This window comes from Cygnus olor, chromosome 1, assembly GCF_009769625.2.
Source record: "Cygnus olor isolate bCygOlo1 chromosome 1, bCygOlo1.pri.v2, whole genome shotgun sequence".
NCBI lineage: Eukaryota > Metazoa > Chordata > Aves > Anseriformes > Anatidae > Cygnus > Cygnus olor.
Window position 1 is genome coordinate 120126258 of NC_049169.1, and position 16082 is coordinate 120142339.

The 16082-nt window shown below is 34.3% G+C and overlaps 1 protein-coding gene across 2 annotated transcripts in view; it reads left to right on the top strand.

The window, feature by feature from the left end:
• LOC121057126 (cilia- and flagella-associated protein 47-like) overlaps positions 1 to 16082 on the top strand; it is a 302279-nt gene that overhangs the window by 157483 nt on the left and 128714 nt on the right. For both annotated transcript variants that reach the window (XM_040530883.1, XM_040530892.1), the window contains one exon: positions 2511 to 2648. In XM_040530883.1, coding sequence (XP_040386817.1) covers positions 2511 to 2648 — 138 coding nt within the window. The remainder of the gene's footprint in view (positions 1 to 2510; positions 2649 to 16082) is intronic.

Here is a 16082-nt window from a genome sequence, read left to right on the forward strand (position 1 = left end):
CTAGGACAATGCTTTCCTATTTTTCCATTAGGTATAATGCCATCAAAATATGTTCTCTTCCATCAATACTTACATACCTTGACCATTTTCTCCAGACTTTATTCATCTGAGATTTCCCTAATGATTTTTTAAAATTGTATTTATACACGTACCTTCCCTCTGAAGACTTTAAAAAAAAAAAATCAATAGTTTCTTGAAATGGCAGTCACGGTCCAGCTTATTCAAATACCACTTCTGACTTTGCTACTGTCATCAATTTTTAGGAATTTAGAGAAATTTTCTATTAAAATATTTTTGGTTGTTTGGATGTGCTTATCTCTTCTCTCTTCTCTCTTTCTTCTTTCTTATTCTTTCTTCTTCTTCAGATAGCATAGATTTTATTTAAAAAGGAAACAAAATCTGGAAATCTAATATTTAATTTAATATTATACTGTTCTTTTCTCTGTATTTAAGTAAATACCTACTTTAATCTCTCTTCCCTCTCTTCTCTTTCCTTTCTTTGCTCCTCTCCTCCTCTCTCCTTCTCTTTGCTCATTTCTACTCCTCTCCTCTCCAGCAATCTGCAGATCATAAATCATGCCTCCTTGTAAAAATTCGGTGTAATATTTCTCAGTATCTTTGTGTTTGTCATGTCAAAATTGTCACCTGATGTAGCTACCATTGAGCCCATCGTGAACAAATGTTGCTCTTCTAAAACAGTATTGTGTATCCCTAGTAGCATTTGACTTTGTTTTATTTTTATTTTTGTTATGTTTTATTTTGACTTTGTTATGTTTTATTTGTGCCCCCCCTTTTTTTTCTTTTTTTTTTCTTTCAAGAGTGACATCCTTCTAGCATACCATTAACAGGACTGTAGCTATGAGGCCATTTTATAAAAAATGATCTTTCTTGAGATGAAGTGTAAATGACCCTGGTTTATACTGGTGAATATACAGGAATCCTGATCAGTTGCTGGTACTAATGTCACGGTGGCTTCCTGAGCCAGGTGCTCTATCTCCTCCTCACTGCTGCTCCCTTTTCTAGGTCCCATGCAAACCTTGCTTGGCTTGGTCTGGGGCTTCTCTTCTTCCCTTCTGACTTCTCCCATCTTCTTGAGGCTCAGGATGTATGTCAGTGCCTTCCTTTTATATGTACCTGCAGATGGGTAGGGTATACCCAGCTACTATTTCTGCTCCTCAAATGCATTAATACTCTTTTGGCAAACATATTATGAAGCTCCTCCATACTTATATACAGTGAGGAGGAGCATATTGTAGAAAATGACCTCAGAAAGAAAAAGTGAAAATGCAACAGCTCCTTGATTTAACTTTAGGTATTCTTCCTATTAAGGTGGTAAATACAAGTAGTCAGGGAGCACAGCACATCATCTGTTACCACTCACCTATCCCTTTCAAAGCCGGAGAAGGAAAAAATGCCATTAAATGTAGGTATTCTTAAATCAGATTGTTCTGGGACTTATGTAAAATTATATTAATTCTTCCTTTCAAATTAAAAAAAACTCCACTATGAATAAATTTGCCAAACCCTTAATATGATACAGCTGCATAAATTCCCTTTGAGAGATCCTTTCACATGAATTCTAAGGATCTTGAACGGGAAAATTTCATACTGTATAATATCATAAAATAAGTCACTTCCTCAAGTTAGTTTTTCGTCATACATATAAGGCAAGAATTAAACCTGCGAAATATATTTATTTAATCTTTGAAATTCTGCAGAATGTACTGAAATACTGAGGGACAGTCATTTAGATAAGAATAATATTGATATCCAGCATTTCCAAGCGGTTGTGTTGATTTAAAAGTCTGTGTCAGAGGCATGCAATATAACAAAAAACCTGCTTATTCGAAACTAGTGTTTGAAATGTTCCCAAATGATATTAGTGTTGTTTAAAGGAACCAGGTACATACTGGATTTTATAATATATTTTATACTATCAAGAAGAAATTATGTTTTTAACTGAAGAGGCTTTTCACTGCAACTTAAAAATCCCATTTTTACAATCTCTGTGTATTTTGTCTACTATAAATACTTGATTTCACCTTACAAACAACACAGAAATGTATGACAGGATATTTTAAGTATTACATTTGTTATCTTATAGCAGCAGAATGACACGGTGATTTAAAAACAAACAAATAAACAAAAACAACACAGAAACAATCAAGTCTATGCATAGAAATTTGTGCTGGAAAAAAAAAATGTTATTATTGTCTGCCATATATGGTCGTCTTTGAAAAGTGTATTTCTTATTACTGATTTTTGGTTGAGATAAGTAAGTGGAAAAACACTGTGGGAAGAAAAATAGTTAATTTCCTTGGACTCACTTAAGACATTTTTTTATTACCTTAAATTAGAATTGGATGGCTGACACCTGGAGTAGAAATTTTACTTTGTGTTTTATTAGTTTTGAAATGAGGAAATACTCATAGGTGTCTAGCAGTCTATTTTATAGAGCTAATGCTCTATTAGCCCCAGCTAATATAACATCTGTTATCTATTTGTTTTAGGTGTAATTTCATTTGTTGCTGAAGATGCAGACCAACAGCAGTCTCAGCATAACAGCTCACCAGAGAAGACAGATGGTGAACAGGCCCTTCAGAAATTGTCAACAGAGACACCACAAACTGTTGATAGAGCAAACACAGGTATGTTTGTTCTTATGGATAACTTCATTATCTGTTTGTAAAAACTTATATCTTTATTTATTTTTTAAATGTATATTTTTTTATGCCAGGTCATATACCTGTAAAAACTGTAAAGTCAAATGCTTATTCCTGGCATATATAAAATTTCTCCTTTGTTGATTTTTGACACATTTTAATGAATTTAAAGCTTATCTCTCTCCCCTGCCACGTCTCTGAACATCACTATTGTAAAGGCACAATATTTGTTAAATGTTGTCTTTTAGAAGTATCCAATAATATTAACAGTGCTGATGTCACAGCAGGCAGTTGCTGAAATTCACACCACTCCATTCCACTTATGGAATAAACTTTTAAGTGCTAGTTGTAGATACTTGTTTGGTCATTTACAGTGAAATCTAGAATAGATTTTTCAAAAAATACCTGCTAATTTCAAATTGTCATCTCATAACTTATTATAAACAGTTTCTGGATTACTTTGGGGATTTTAAGTGTTCCAGAGGAATAGAAGTTTGCGATTAGAAATGTGCACACCGAATAGACTAAGTTTTTTATTTGTTTGTTTCTAAACCAATATCTTCTTTTTCTTCACATTTGCAAATAAAGCTTTAGTTACAGAACTGTCCTATTTATGTTTTTAATATTTAATCTGGAGCGTATTTAAATTATCAAGCTTTATGTTAGATAAGTGTATTAGTCACAGGGAAAGCTATTGGGGAAAATTCTTTTTAACCTACATCAGGTGGTGTTTTAACAAAGATTTAGTTTTAAGGAAATTGGGAAGAGCTTGCAGGTGAAGATCTCTCTGCTTTCTTGGCAATTATAATTTCATTTTAATGCATTTTATCTAGTTTTAAAAAATAATCAAAAGCTAATTTAATTATTAATAAAAGAATTATTTAATTTGAGTTAGTCCAGTGTGAATGTATTTAACAAAATGTTAAATACACCTCTAAAAAATGATCATTCTATCATTCTAAATAATGATTCAGAGGTTAATATCCCATCTCTGATATGAAGCAATCCCAAGAATTTACAATCTGTATAGACAAGAGAGAGACAGAACGCAGAAGCTCAGAAAACTGAAGTCATTCTCCCTGATCATACGGTAGCTTAGTGGTGGGGAGTATTACAAAAATCCACTTTTTTACTCACAAGTCAGAGCCCTGTTGATGGATATGCTTTGTCTTTTTAATTTACCAGATTCACTACCACATTGGGTTTCGCTAAATAGATTGTGTGAATTTTTAACTACTTTTTTTTTTTTTTTTTTAACCGGCTCAGATTGATGATGTACTTAGCTTTGTGACGTGTAGTCGATTTTTTTTTTTTTTTTTAACAGCTACAATTAAAACTAACTAAAGATAGTAAAATGTCTTCTGTGGTTATGTAGCTCTTAGACAAAATTAGATCTTCTAAAATGTTGTTTTGTCAATATTTGGCAATACAATGTGAGTTTAAAATAGGAAAAGGAATAGAAGTGGAAGAGAATGATGCAGAAGGCCTACATCTATAATTCTATGGTTAGTCTCCTTTCAAAAAGAGACAGAAAACGTTCACAAAGAAAATAAAGTGACAAATGAACTGATCTTTTCCAGTAATACTTATGATACAGATAGCGCTATTGCCATAGTGATAAAATTTTCAGAAAAAAGCAAAAGACAAGTCATTGTTTGATGAATGGAGGAACAAGGGATTGAAAAGAAGTCTGGAAATATTAAATATAGGATTTTTGAAGCCAAGGGGAAAAAATAAGCTAAATCAGTAAACAAAAACAACAAAAAATATGAAGAATTATATGAGGACAGTATAGATTCAGTTCTTTTCTGTAGTATGTTTAAAGGGAACACTAGTCATGTTGAACAGTAGTTTTTTTTTTTTTTTTTCTTATTACTGGCATAAAGAGAGCTAGAATTAAGACAAAGTCCTTAGAAAGAGGACTTTCTCTTTCTTAAGGACTTTTTCGTCCTTTCTTTTAAAATCCTTCTGAAGGTCTTTAATGACTGGCCTGGTGGTTGGAGGGGAGAGTAGTAGATATTGTCTGCCTCAGCTTCAGTGAGGCATTTGACCCTGTGTTCAGAGAAGGTGAAGTATGGACTGAATAAGCCAACAGTGAGGTGAATTTAAAACTGTCTGAACCACTGGGCCCAGAGAGTGATGATCAGTGGTGCAAAGTATAGTCAGAGGCAGTAAATACCAATGTGCCCCAGTGGTCAATACTAGGTCCAGCTCTGTTTAACATTTTCATTAATGATCTGGATGATGGGACAGAGTGTACCCTCAGCAAGTTTTCAGGTGGGAGGAGTGACTGCTACACCAGAGGGCCTTGCTGCCATCAGGAGGGACCTTGACAGGCTGGAGAAGTGGTCTTTAAAAGACGTTTAGATTTAGAGCTTAGTGGTATTGTTTAGTGGAGGACTTGTTAGTTTGAGGTCAGAGGTTGGACTCAGTGAGCTTGGAGGTCTCTTCCAACCTAGATGATTCTGTCTGATAGGAACATCGTGAAGTTCAGCAAAGAGAAGTGCAGTCTTGAATCTGGGTAGGAACAGCCACAGTTGAATCACTAGTTAGCATTCACTGCTTTTGAGGTTTCAAGAGTATTTCCTTGTGTTCTTCTCCTACAACTGCTTTTTAATTTAAATTTTCTTGTACAAAAACATGGACATAGGTGACATTAAACTCTTACAATGCATCAAAAGAAGTTTACAGAAGAAGGATTTAAATTGAAATTAAGTTAAGGTGATAAATATAGACAATGCAGTAGAGGTGAGAATTAGCAGATTTCATAATGTTAGGGGAAATTAATCATAAAAGATGTATCTAAAGTGATGCAAGAACCAGGGTCATATTGGAGGTGATTTCCAAATCTCTGCTGAAAAGGGGAAGCTTGTAAATGTTTATGAATTTAATTATCTGTTATCTAAACTAAACACCTCTGCTTATGAGATATTTAGGCTTTGCGAAGTTAGGAACCAGACATGCAAAACTGGTAGAATCCGTAATTGAAAGTAACTGAAAAGAGAATAAATGAGTGGATTTCTCAATGCCAACCAAATCACCGATGATGTGAATTGAGGGTGGTAGGCAGTAAATTCAAAGAAAATTCACTGTTTTTTTTTTTTGTTATTGTTACTGATAAGTCATTTGTTCATTTGGTTTTGTCACTTGTTGTGTGAAACTGACTTATGAATTTGATACATAATTTTTAAATATGGAGGTAGATGATCAGTCTCTTCACTAGCCGAGAGGAGCCAGGTGATCTGCTCCAACTCAGTTCCCTTTTTCACTGCAGAATAATTTACATGGATAAAATCAATACAGAACACTGGGTCTCATAGGTACTTGGAGTAATCTGCAGTATATTGGTATATGGCTGCATCAAGTTACTATATCTTATCTTTCAGTTTTCATTTTTTGCTGTCACTGTGCTACCATACAGTTATATCTTAGTCTTACTATAACCTTATGCATTTGTAGTAAAATGTACTAACTCAAGTTTCGCATGGTTAACAATGTTTAGGAGATCATTATGTTTACTTTCTAAAGTAGACTTAAAGTAGGATATGAAATGACCCTTCCCTGAAAGAGCATTGCCAAATAATATAATTTTTGTCTTCAATACAGAAAATACAGCCTTACAATGTACGCATCCTAGGAACAACAAGCTTCCCCCTCAGCTTTAAATCAACTGACTGCTTCTAATCTTTACGCAAAACATCATCTTCCGTCACAACCTTTCATTTGTACTAGACATCTATAACTTTTACAACTGGGGAAAGTATCAGCTGAAAATGGCTAAATAGAGATAGAAGGTGGCAAAGTGTCATCTAAATTATATAGTGGTAATAGTCATTTTCTGAACTTACTTCAAAGAGGAACTGATGGAGGCTTAGCTTTATCCTAAGCAGTTTTCTTTTGCACAGGTATTGTTACTGCAGTTTTTCATAAAAAATGAATTTTTCTTATGACTCATCAGAGTAGAATGACTGATATTTCTGAGATGTAGTTCAGTGTTAAATATAGGATTTCTCAATTGCAGGCTGCACACCTTTAGTAGAATGCAAACCACTTGCAGGAATGGCTTGCATTTCACCAGAGGCATCAAAGGCTGAGGGAGTGCATCTGAAAGCTGAGAATCCCTGTAGCTACTCTTACTATTTTGGGGTAACAGAAAATAGTGGGCTCCTAGAGAAAAACTAAATGGACTTGAAACCAAAACAAATGTGAGGTCATCTATAGCTGAATAAAGCTATAGAAGGTCTCTAATGATAAAAACATGTAAACCAAAAATTTTTGTCTTGCTGTCAATCAGTAGAAAATATTATTTTAAAACATACTAGCAACAGCTACCTTGTTATACACATCTAACATTCAATACAGTCTTCAGGTACTCAAAAATATGCATCATATAAATACATATATATATATATATAAACATTTAGCTTTTTCTTTCTAAAATAGTTTTCGTATATTCCTTTCAACATTCCTACCAACATTGCTCATAATGCTCTTCCTACTAATGATACTGTAATTTGTTCAAGATTTTTTTTTCTCCTGTAGTTCACTGCAGATGCAGTTAAAAAAGAAGTGCATTTACTGCTTGCAATGAAAACCATTGCTACAGAAATCCTTATGACAAATCCTCTTTTTGTTGCTTTACACCAGGAGAAAAAAATAATCAGAAAAATGTCTGCAGCACAGAAGTAGTGATAGAGATTGCCTCTTTGTTCACTGATAGGAATTTCCAGTTCTTTCCAAAGCATATTTCTGTCTTCCAAGAGAAGAGCTCCTCATTTATTTGTTTTCTCATGGGATCCAAAAGTAAACAGAGACCAAGTGGCTGCTGACTGAAAGTAGGATGCAGCTGATCTCTTGTATGAGACATCTCTTTAGATATTCTTAGGAAAAAAAAAAAGTGGTGAAATCATCTGTAAATATTAGTCTTTAATATATAGTTGTTTCACAGTCTGACCAAATGCTCTGACACCTCGTACACTTGTCAAAATTTCCTTTCAAGGTGGAGGAAATTGTTTTGAGTACACAGTCCATAGCAGCTTCTTAAACAGAATTACCCTTAGACAATTGCCCTTGTGTAGTGCTCTTTGCTGTGTTGCATGTGGGCAATGTGGAGGATGCTTGGCTCAGTTTTTGCTAGAGCAGCTCAGCCACCCACAGGAGTTTGATCCAGCACCTTCTCTGAAGAAGAGCTGAGAATGTCAAGTTGGTGCAGTTAGTGCAATAACTAAGATATGCGCTGCAGCTGCAAATCCACCTTTTCCTCTTCCAGAATCTCTGTCTCTCTCTCTCTCTCCAGCACTAAGTCGCAGCACAGAGCTGGCACTTGAGCAACAGTTTTTATTGTTCCTGCTATTGGCGATATCTCTCAGAACTGAGGTCTACAGATGCAGAAAGTGCAACACAGGAATTTTTCATGTGCTCTTGTCTTAATCTGTTTGCCTTGAGCATTACTTTTACCAAAAGATTATGCTTTGTATTGCATTATTCTTATGAACTGCATTTACATGTTTATGCCATTGCCAAGTTTTTGAATTTCTTTGTAGTTGGAAGGCACAGCATCAAAAAGATGCACTGCTTGCAAATTGGCCTAAGCTTTTTGTAATGGCTTAATGGTTAGGCCAGGCATTCATTTTGGCAAAGCCTGCTTTAATTATCTTTTTTAAAGCTTATTTATCTTTCAACCAGGCTTTTAATGACAAGGGACATTTCATAGTCTAAGAATTTATAATTGTAGTCTTCATGCTAAGCCTTCTTGACAGTTTAGTGTGCTTCCCATTGTCTTTAGAAACTGCTTCCAAGTGGGTTCATTGACAAAGCAACACATTGGAAAGGTAATGATATTTACATATATGGTCCTTCTGAACCGTCAGGCTTGAAATCAGTCTCTGAGAACTGAACATCTGCGGCAGCACTCTGAGGGCATTCATGTAAGGAAGACAATGAAAAATTTTCTTTGTTCTAGCAGCTGTTAAAGGCTATTAAGAGGAAAATAGCACTCAGGTTGGTGACAATTTAAAATATAGGTTTACATTTCTTTGTGTGAAATTTTAAAAAAGATCATAAGAACTGAGTGCAATGGTAGATGTTAGGATTTAATCTGAATTAATAGAATAATATGGTTAATATACCTTTAAGGGTATAATTCATGTACTTCTAAAGGTATAATTGCTATACAATATTTACATATTTATATATTTATACATATTTATTTGCAGAATTAATATCTTTCCAACATAAAACAAAACCACAGGAATATCTTAAAAATCATCTTGAGTTATCTACCTAATAAATTTTGATTGTGTAGTAAAGCTATTTTTCAGTATAATCTGCATGCTGTATGTTCAAGCATATCGTGCTCCAGCTTCAGATTAGTTTGTTTAAAGTCTCCATCTTCAGAAAAAAAGAAAATTACAGATCAAATATTGAAAGAAAATAGTCCCCATGTAAATGGCATGCATATTTGAAAATGTAAACTGCCAACCAGAGATGCTTTTTTTGTTTGTTTTTGCTAGCTTTTTCTCATTTGCAGCTATACTTAAGCTAGTGGGGATGGTTTGGCATATGTAGAACATTAAGGATTCGACTGTTTTATCCTTTTTTCCTTTGTCAAAAAGAATGTTCAATTATTATTAGCTTTCTCAGTAGGTGCTCTTCTGCAGTACTGCAGTCTGCTAAGTGTTATGCATTTTCCTGTGCCCTTTTGAAACTCAGAACAGCTTGATTCCACTAATAAACTAACATGTTGTTTTGAAACAGTTCAGAAGTAGCAATGCTTCAAGGACCTATGGCCCACATGGAATTTTGTGGGGCATGGTATGTGTGCAATTAAAAATCTGTGCAAACTAAACATGATAGCCCATTTAAAATTAATAACAAAAGCAGTTTGCAATTGCTTGCAGTAAGGCTGCTTGTGAATTTTAGGTTACATCATCCTTCATGCAGCAGGTGTTTTAATATTGCTATGCTACCATAACCACAAATAAGTCACTCCATTTGTAAACCTGTACATCTGTATATTTTTGGATGCCATAGCATGCAGGATTGCATTTGCATATAAACAGATTAAATTTTCTTACCTAATTAAAAATGTCTGGGATATGCATATTGCTTGTTCTAATAGTCTGTAGTTGTAATAACAAATTAACAATAAGCTCTATTACCGAGAAACACATTCCTTCTGTCATGTCTGGCAGATCTCAAGTATTTATATGTATACAGAATTTTGTCAATTAGTAGCCAATTTAATACAAATATTCTGAAAAAAACTGTGTAGAAGAATGGGTGTAGTTGTCATGGTTACCTGGCTAGATATGCTCTGGTCTTCTCTCTGTCCCTCTTAAGTTCACTGGTGATATAACAGGCATGTCTTGCACCTTGCTGAATTGAAATGGCACAGTATAACCACACTGGAATTTCCTCTCCTTCTAGTCTACTATTCAGCAACAGGGCTAATGTGAGAGGCCTAAGTATAAACCCTTTCCTAGATGTCTGTGACAAAACATTGAGTGATCTATAAAATAACCTTTCTGAAACAAAATAGTAAATAAACCAGCACCAGCAGTAGTTTCTTTGCAGTCAATGCCCTTGCTATTAGGTTTGAGTGTATGAGATGCTCTTTATCTATGTCATCATATGCCTTTCCTACTTTGTCATGCTTACAGAGAATTCTCATTTTACCCCTTAGCATATTATCAGTCATAAACACACAGAGAATACGTAATAGTCATGAAACAGAGGCATAAGTCTGCTTAGGACAGAAAATAACGGGGTGAGGAGAGGACAGAGGGAAGGTCCCTACCAGTCTGCCCTATTCATACTGTTTCAATTGCTGTGAGCTGTGAAAGTACATATTGTGCCAGAAAACAAGAAAAAGTCAAACTTTACAACTTAATATTTGGGTCATTTCACAAGAAGTGGAGTTCAATTCAAATATGTGATTTATTAAAGTCTTTCATGTTTTTAACCTGTCTAAATAATTACTTAAATCTATTACACGACTCTAAACATTACAGATACATTCAAATTACAGGAACATCAACAAGATTTGCTAAAAGCAATTGCTTAGAATAACTTGTTGCTTATGGGTGCAAGCAATTTCCTGTAAGGTGTGTGTTTAGTCTCTTAGGCAGAGTAAGGAATTGGAATTGAAATTCTTAGGGCCTGACAGGGCAATCCAACCACATAAATAGCTCAGAAACATTAATTACAACAATTATGTTCTTAAGATAACAGGAGGCATATTAGTTTCCAACAGGAGGAAATAAACCACATTTATCAGTTCGATCTAATTTATTTTTTTCTCTCCACTATAGGGCTCCTTCACATATTATTTTAATAATCCTAATACAAGTAGGGCTATACTTTCGTAAGTAGACAAGTTTGCACCACATACGTCTGCCTTTGGACCTATAACCACATTGTTCCTAAGGACTTATATTTGTGATTAGGTAATTCTAGCTATGTAAGTCATTTTTATAAGTAAAGAACTGTAAGATCACCTAGCTGTTTTTTCATGGATGATTTTCTCTCATATTCAGATCCTCTTGTTCATTCCGTAGGCTGCTGCTGGAATTTGCTATGGACTTTTATTTCTATAGCAGCTGCAAAATAAATGGTCTATATAGAGTTTTGGCTCTTAGTTCATCCCAAACACTGGATGTTCCTGAATTCTCATTCATTCAGTTATGAGATAGTAACCAGAAAAGGTCCACTCTGACATTTTTACTGAGTATGCAATTGATGTTTTTTGTCCATTGCAGTGATTTATTTGTTGTGATGTCTACTGTCTCTCTCAAAATTTTCCCTTTGCTTTCTCTGTGGCAATAGCAGAATCCTAATTGTTCTTAACATATTTAAGAAATTATAAATATTAGTGAAGCATTGTTTCACACTGTGGCAAAAGACAGATGGCACTTTATGCACTATCGTTAGAGGGTGAGAGTATGTGTATGTAAAAAGTATAATTAGATTTGGATACACTTTCAAGGCATTATTTATTACTGGTTATTGCATTTGGCACTGATTTTGCTATAGCACTTTCTCTGTGAAAGAGATATTTTTGAGTAAGCAGAAAGAAACTTTAGAGGAGATAAAAATGCAAACAACATTGTGAGTTGTCAAATTTATAATATGGATTGTAGTAATTGCTCATTTAATATATCTTAATGAAATTATAGAAGTATAAACATGAAAAAATAATTGGAATGCTGTTAGAATATTAACAGAAATGATTGCCATAGTGATATTATTTCCAGTTTTTACTTCTTTTGTGCTTAAAATATTAATTAAAATGTATTATTGCAATATTTAAGTTTGCTAAGGTGTTACTGGATATGTGTTCAAACCATACAAAATCAGAGGGTGTATGTATCAAGAAATGTGTTAAATTTTATATTTAAATGGTTTGTATGTGTGTATTAGAGTTTATGCACCAATGATCCATCAATAGGTAAATGAGATGTCAGATCCCAGAATGTATCCAGCTAGCAGTCACTTTGTTTTTTTTTTTGTGAACTGAGAAAGTACTTTAGAAGATACTTTCTGGTATCATTACCTTGTCTGTTAAATATCACATTTCAGTTCACATCCAAAATTTGAGCTGTTTTGCATTGAAAAGTCTGGCAGATCCTTTTCCTTTACCTTGAAGCATCTGTCAGATCTCGTATTAAAGTTTACTGAATATTAGTTTGACTGTCTATGGTAACCTTTCAAATCCATAAATATTCTTTCCCTTGACAAATGTAGTTGAAGTATTTCTTTTCAGGCATGATTATTTTAGACTGTTATTTTGAGTCCCCAAAACATGCTTGTTTATTTCTGTGGAAAGGTCCTTTTTTTACCCTTTTCTGTTTTGCAATAAGCTATATTTACTTTGTTCCACTGAACTTTTGACCTATATTTTTCCAAGACTAGACAAATCTGAACCTCATGCTTCTTTTTTGACTGATTTGTTTGTTTCCTTTCCTCTACTTGCTACCAATAAATTTATGGAGAGATTGTGCAACATTTTTTCTTGATACTCCTTATAATGTCGTGTATGTAACTTGTGGTTTATTAAAAGCCTGATTTATAAGTGATAAACTGTAAATCTCATCTCAAGGATCTTTCATATGATCCTTGCTTTTCTACAGGTAGATGAAGAGGCAAACAGGCAAAAATGTGAGAAAGTACCGTAGGAGTTCTTGTGTCCTATATGTTTTGAATCTGCGTTTAGAATCAGGTCATGTTGGTCTGATTGCAACTGAAATACCTTTCACAACCTATTTCTAAGCAGTGATCAAAATAAGAATCAGAATGTTTTTCAGCCCTACTGGGATGCAGGGGTACGTGGGATACATACTAGGATACTAGGATTCTCCAGGATAGGAGAACTACAAGTTTAGAAAATACAGTAATTCCAGGAAAAAAAAAAAGTAAATTGACTGAAGTTGTACATTCTCAGGTGCCATTGGGGCCAGTCCATACATTTAGAGAAAGTGGTTTGAATAGGTAATTCTTAAGGATCCAAAAGGGGTTCCCAAGCTCAGTGAGGAAAATCTTTTTTTTTTTTTCTCTTTAATTTCCTTTTTTTTTTTTTTTCCCCTGTTTAACTTCAAAAATCAGTTTTGGTTTATTTGAGGCATCTTTGACATGAGGACTGAGAAAATGGAAGAAAACTGTTGTACAAAGATGCTATTACAAAAATGGCATCTTCAAAAATGCTTTGTTTGCCATAATATTTTTGTAGGTATGGTATCTCATTCATCCCCTTTGTTTCCAGGTTATAAATTACTTATTTCCAAATATTTATTTTTCTCTGAGATATCTAGCTCTTTTTCACCTTCCACGGGTGTCATGGTTTCTTTGAAAAACTTAAGAAATTACAGGGTATTGTGTGAAACTGTGGATGCAAACGCTTTGTGGCACTGTAAATATAGAAGGTAGCATTCTGCTCATGCAAGTTAAGAAGATAATTGGAATTGCTATTTGAAGGTTTGGTGTTTGTTTTGTTTGTTTGTTTCTTCATACTGAATGACACCAAATGCTATTTACTTCTTTTTAAGGAAGATAGAATTCTTCATTCTAAATAGAAAGATGTAAGCAGCATTATGAGAAAAATATGGAATCATAGAATCATCTAGGTTGGAAAAGACCTTCAAGATTACTAAATACAACCATGTAAAATTCCCTCTTCTAGAATATATACAAATATTGTTACTGTTATTTGAAAGTGATAAGATATTGCACTCAAATGACCGTTACTTGCTGTACAATATGGCAATTATTATTGCATTGCTTTGAACTGTAAAATGCATATTTGTTGTGGTTTAACCTGGCTGGCAGCTATACACCACACAGCCGTTCGCTCACCCTCCCCCCTCCCTCTCTGGGATGGGGGAGAGAAACGGGAAAGTGAAGCCTGTGAGTTGAGATAGACAGTTTATTAAGACAGGAAAATAATAATAATAATAATAATAATAATATGGCTAATAATAATGTGTATGAAACAAGTGATGCACAATACAATTGCTCACCACCCGTTGACCGATGCCCAGCCTATCCCCGAGCAGCCGCCCGCCCCCACCCCGGCTAGCCACCCCTATATATTGTTCAGCATGACGTCAGATGGTATGGAATACCCCTTTGGCCAGTTTGGGTCAGATGTCCTGGGTCTGCCCCCTCCCAGCTCCTGCTGCACCCCTAGCCTGCTCGCTGGCAGGACAGAGCGAGAAGCTGAAAAGTCCTTGGCTTGGTGTAAGCACTGCTCTGCAACAATTAAAACATCAGCATGTTATCAGCGCTCTTCTCATCCTAATCCAAAACATAGCACCCTACCAGCTACTAGGAGGAAAATTAACTCTGTCCTAGCTGAAACCAGGACAATATTTTAAAACACATGGTTTTTGTACAGGCTTCACATAATAGACACATTGTAGTTGTGGTAAACCATGCTTGTTGCGTAGCAGATATTTTACAGAAGCAGATAAAGGAAAAGCATTTAACATAAGTATTTTGTATGTCACTATTGTAGATATATGCAGTACTAAATAATGGGGAGGACACAAAACCTAGCAAGATAGATATGTGGTTTTTTTTTTGGTTATTGTTGGATTGATTTTTAATGTGTATAGTGTATATGAAACATAGGAAATTGCATATGTGAATTTCTGTTCAGTCATTTTCAATTGGGAATGCATCATGGTTCCTTATATACCTGTTATTTCAGTCTTGGATTTTGTGCATATTTAAAAAAAATATAATTTCTAATAATGGGAAGCCTCATGAAAAAGCTGCACTTGAGTTAGTACAATAATAGTAATCCCTGTTTTTTTTGTTTGTTTGTTTGTTTTTGTTTTTGTGGGAGGTGAGGGGGATGTTTACAAAGGCTTTTGCTTTTTTTTGGCAAATTAGAGTTAATGGTAAGAATATGATTAGCATTCCCGGTAAACCGTATAACTGAGCCTATATTATTTAGGAAGATTGGTTCTACTTTCATAGTGTATATGCTAATTATCATCCAATGTCAGAAGGATTTAGAGGATTGCTTTAACTAAACTCTCTGGGTTTAACAGTTTACTAGACTTTACTTATCTACCAAAATATTGAGCAATTAGTAAGAACAGCCTTTATCAGTGTTACAATCTATGCTTCCTGTTGTAAAGAAGATAGGGAGATAAAGTTCAGCATCTATAAATATGAAAAATAATATCCATGAAATTAATGAAGAGTTAGTTTTATGTAGTGTATAAATATGTAAGCATAAAGCTCTTCTACTCAAAGATTAATGGAATTTGGCGTCATTTCTTATTTTATTGTAAACAAATTGCTCACACAACTCTACAATGTGTTTGGCTGAAATCTAATGAAAATCGTCCTACTTAATCGTTGTGATCAGGATTCTATTTCATATAAGTAATTTTCTGTTTTATGGATGTTAGAGAAATAAACATTGTTCTTCTAAAATAACCAAGAATTTTAGGTGCTCAAAGAAATGTGTTAAAGAGGTCAGGAAGTGGTCAAAAAATTGTACTTGATAGTATCTTCTTCAGGGAGCGCATATTGTAGAATTATCTTGATTTTGTGTGCATGTGTGTGTTGTTTCTTTGTCTTGCCTTTTTGTCTTGAGTTACAAGGACAAGGTCAAATGTATAGTTATGTGGCAGTAAACTTGATTAAAAGGTTTCTATCAAGATAGAAGTGTGATGTTGAGTGAGAATAAATGGATACTTGTCAGATTCAATGCCTTTGCATTTTCCTAACTGTGTTTGTAGGAAATGCTACTGTAAGACTATATTAGGACCGATAAAACACCTTAGATTAATTTCATATTATTGCCATACCAGCTGTAATATAGATAAAAGTAATTTTTTTCTGTTAAATACAGAATAACAAATTTTGTAATGAATGGTGGTCAGGAATCCCTCAGTAGGCTGCATGTGT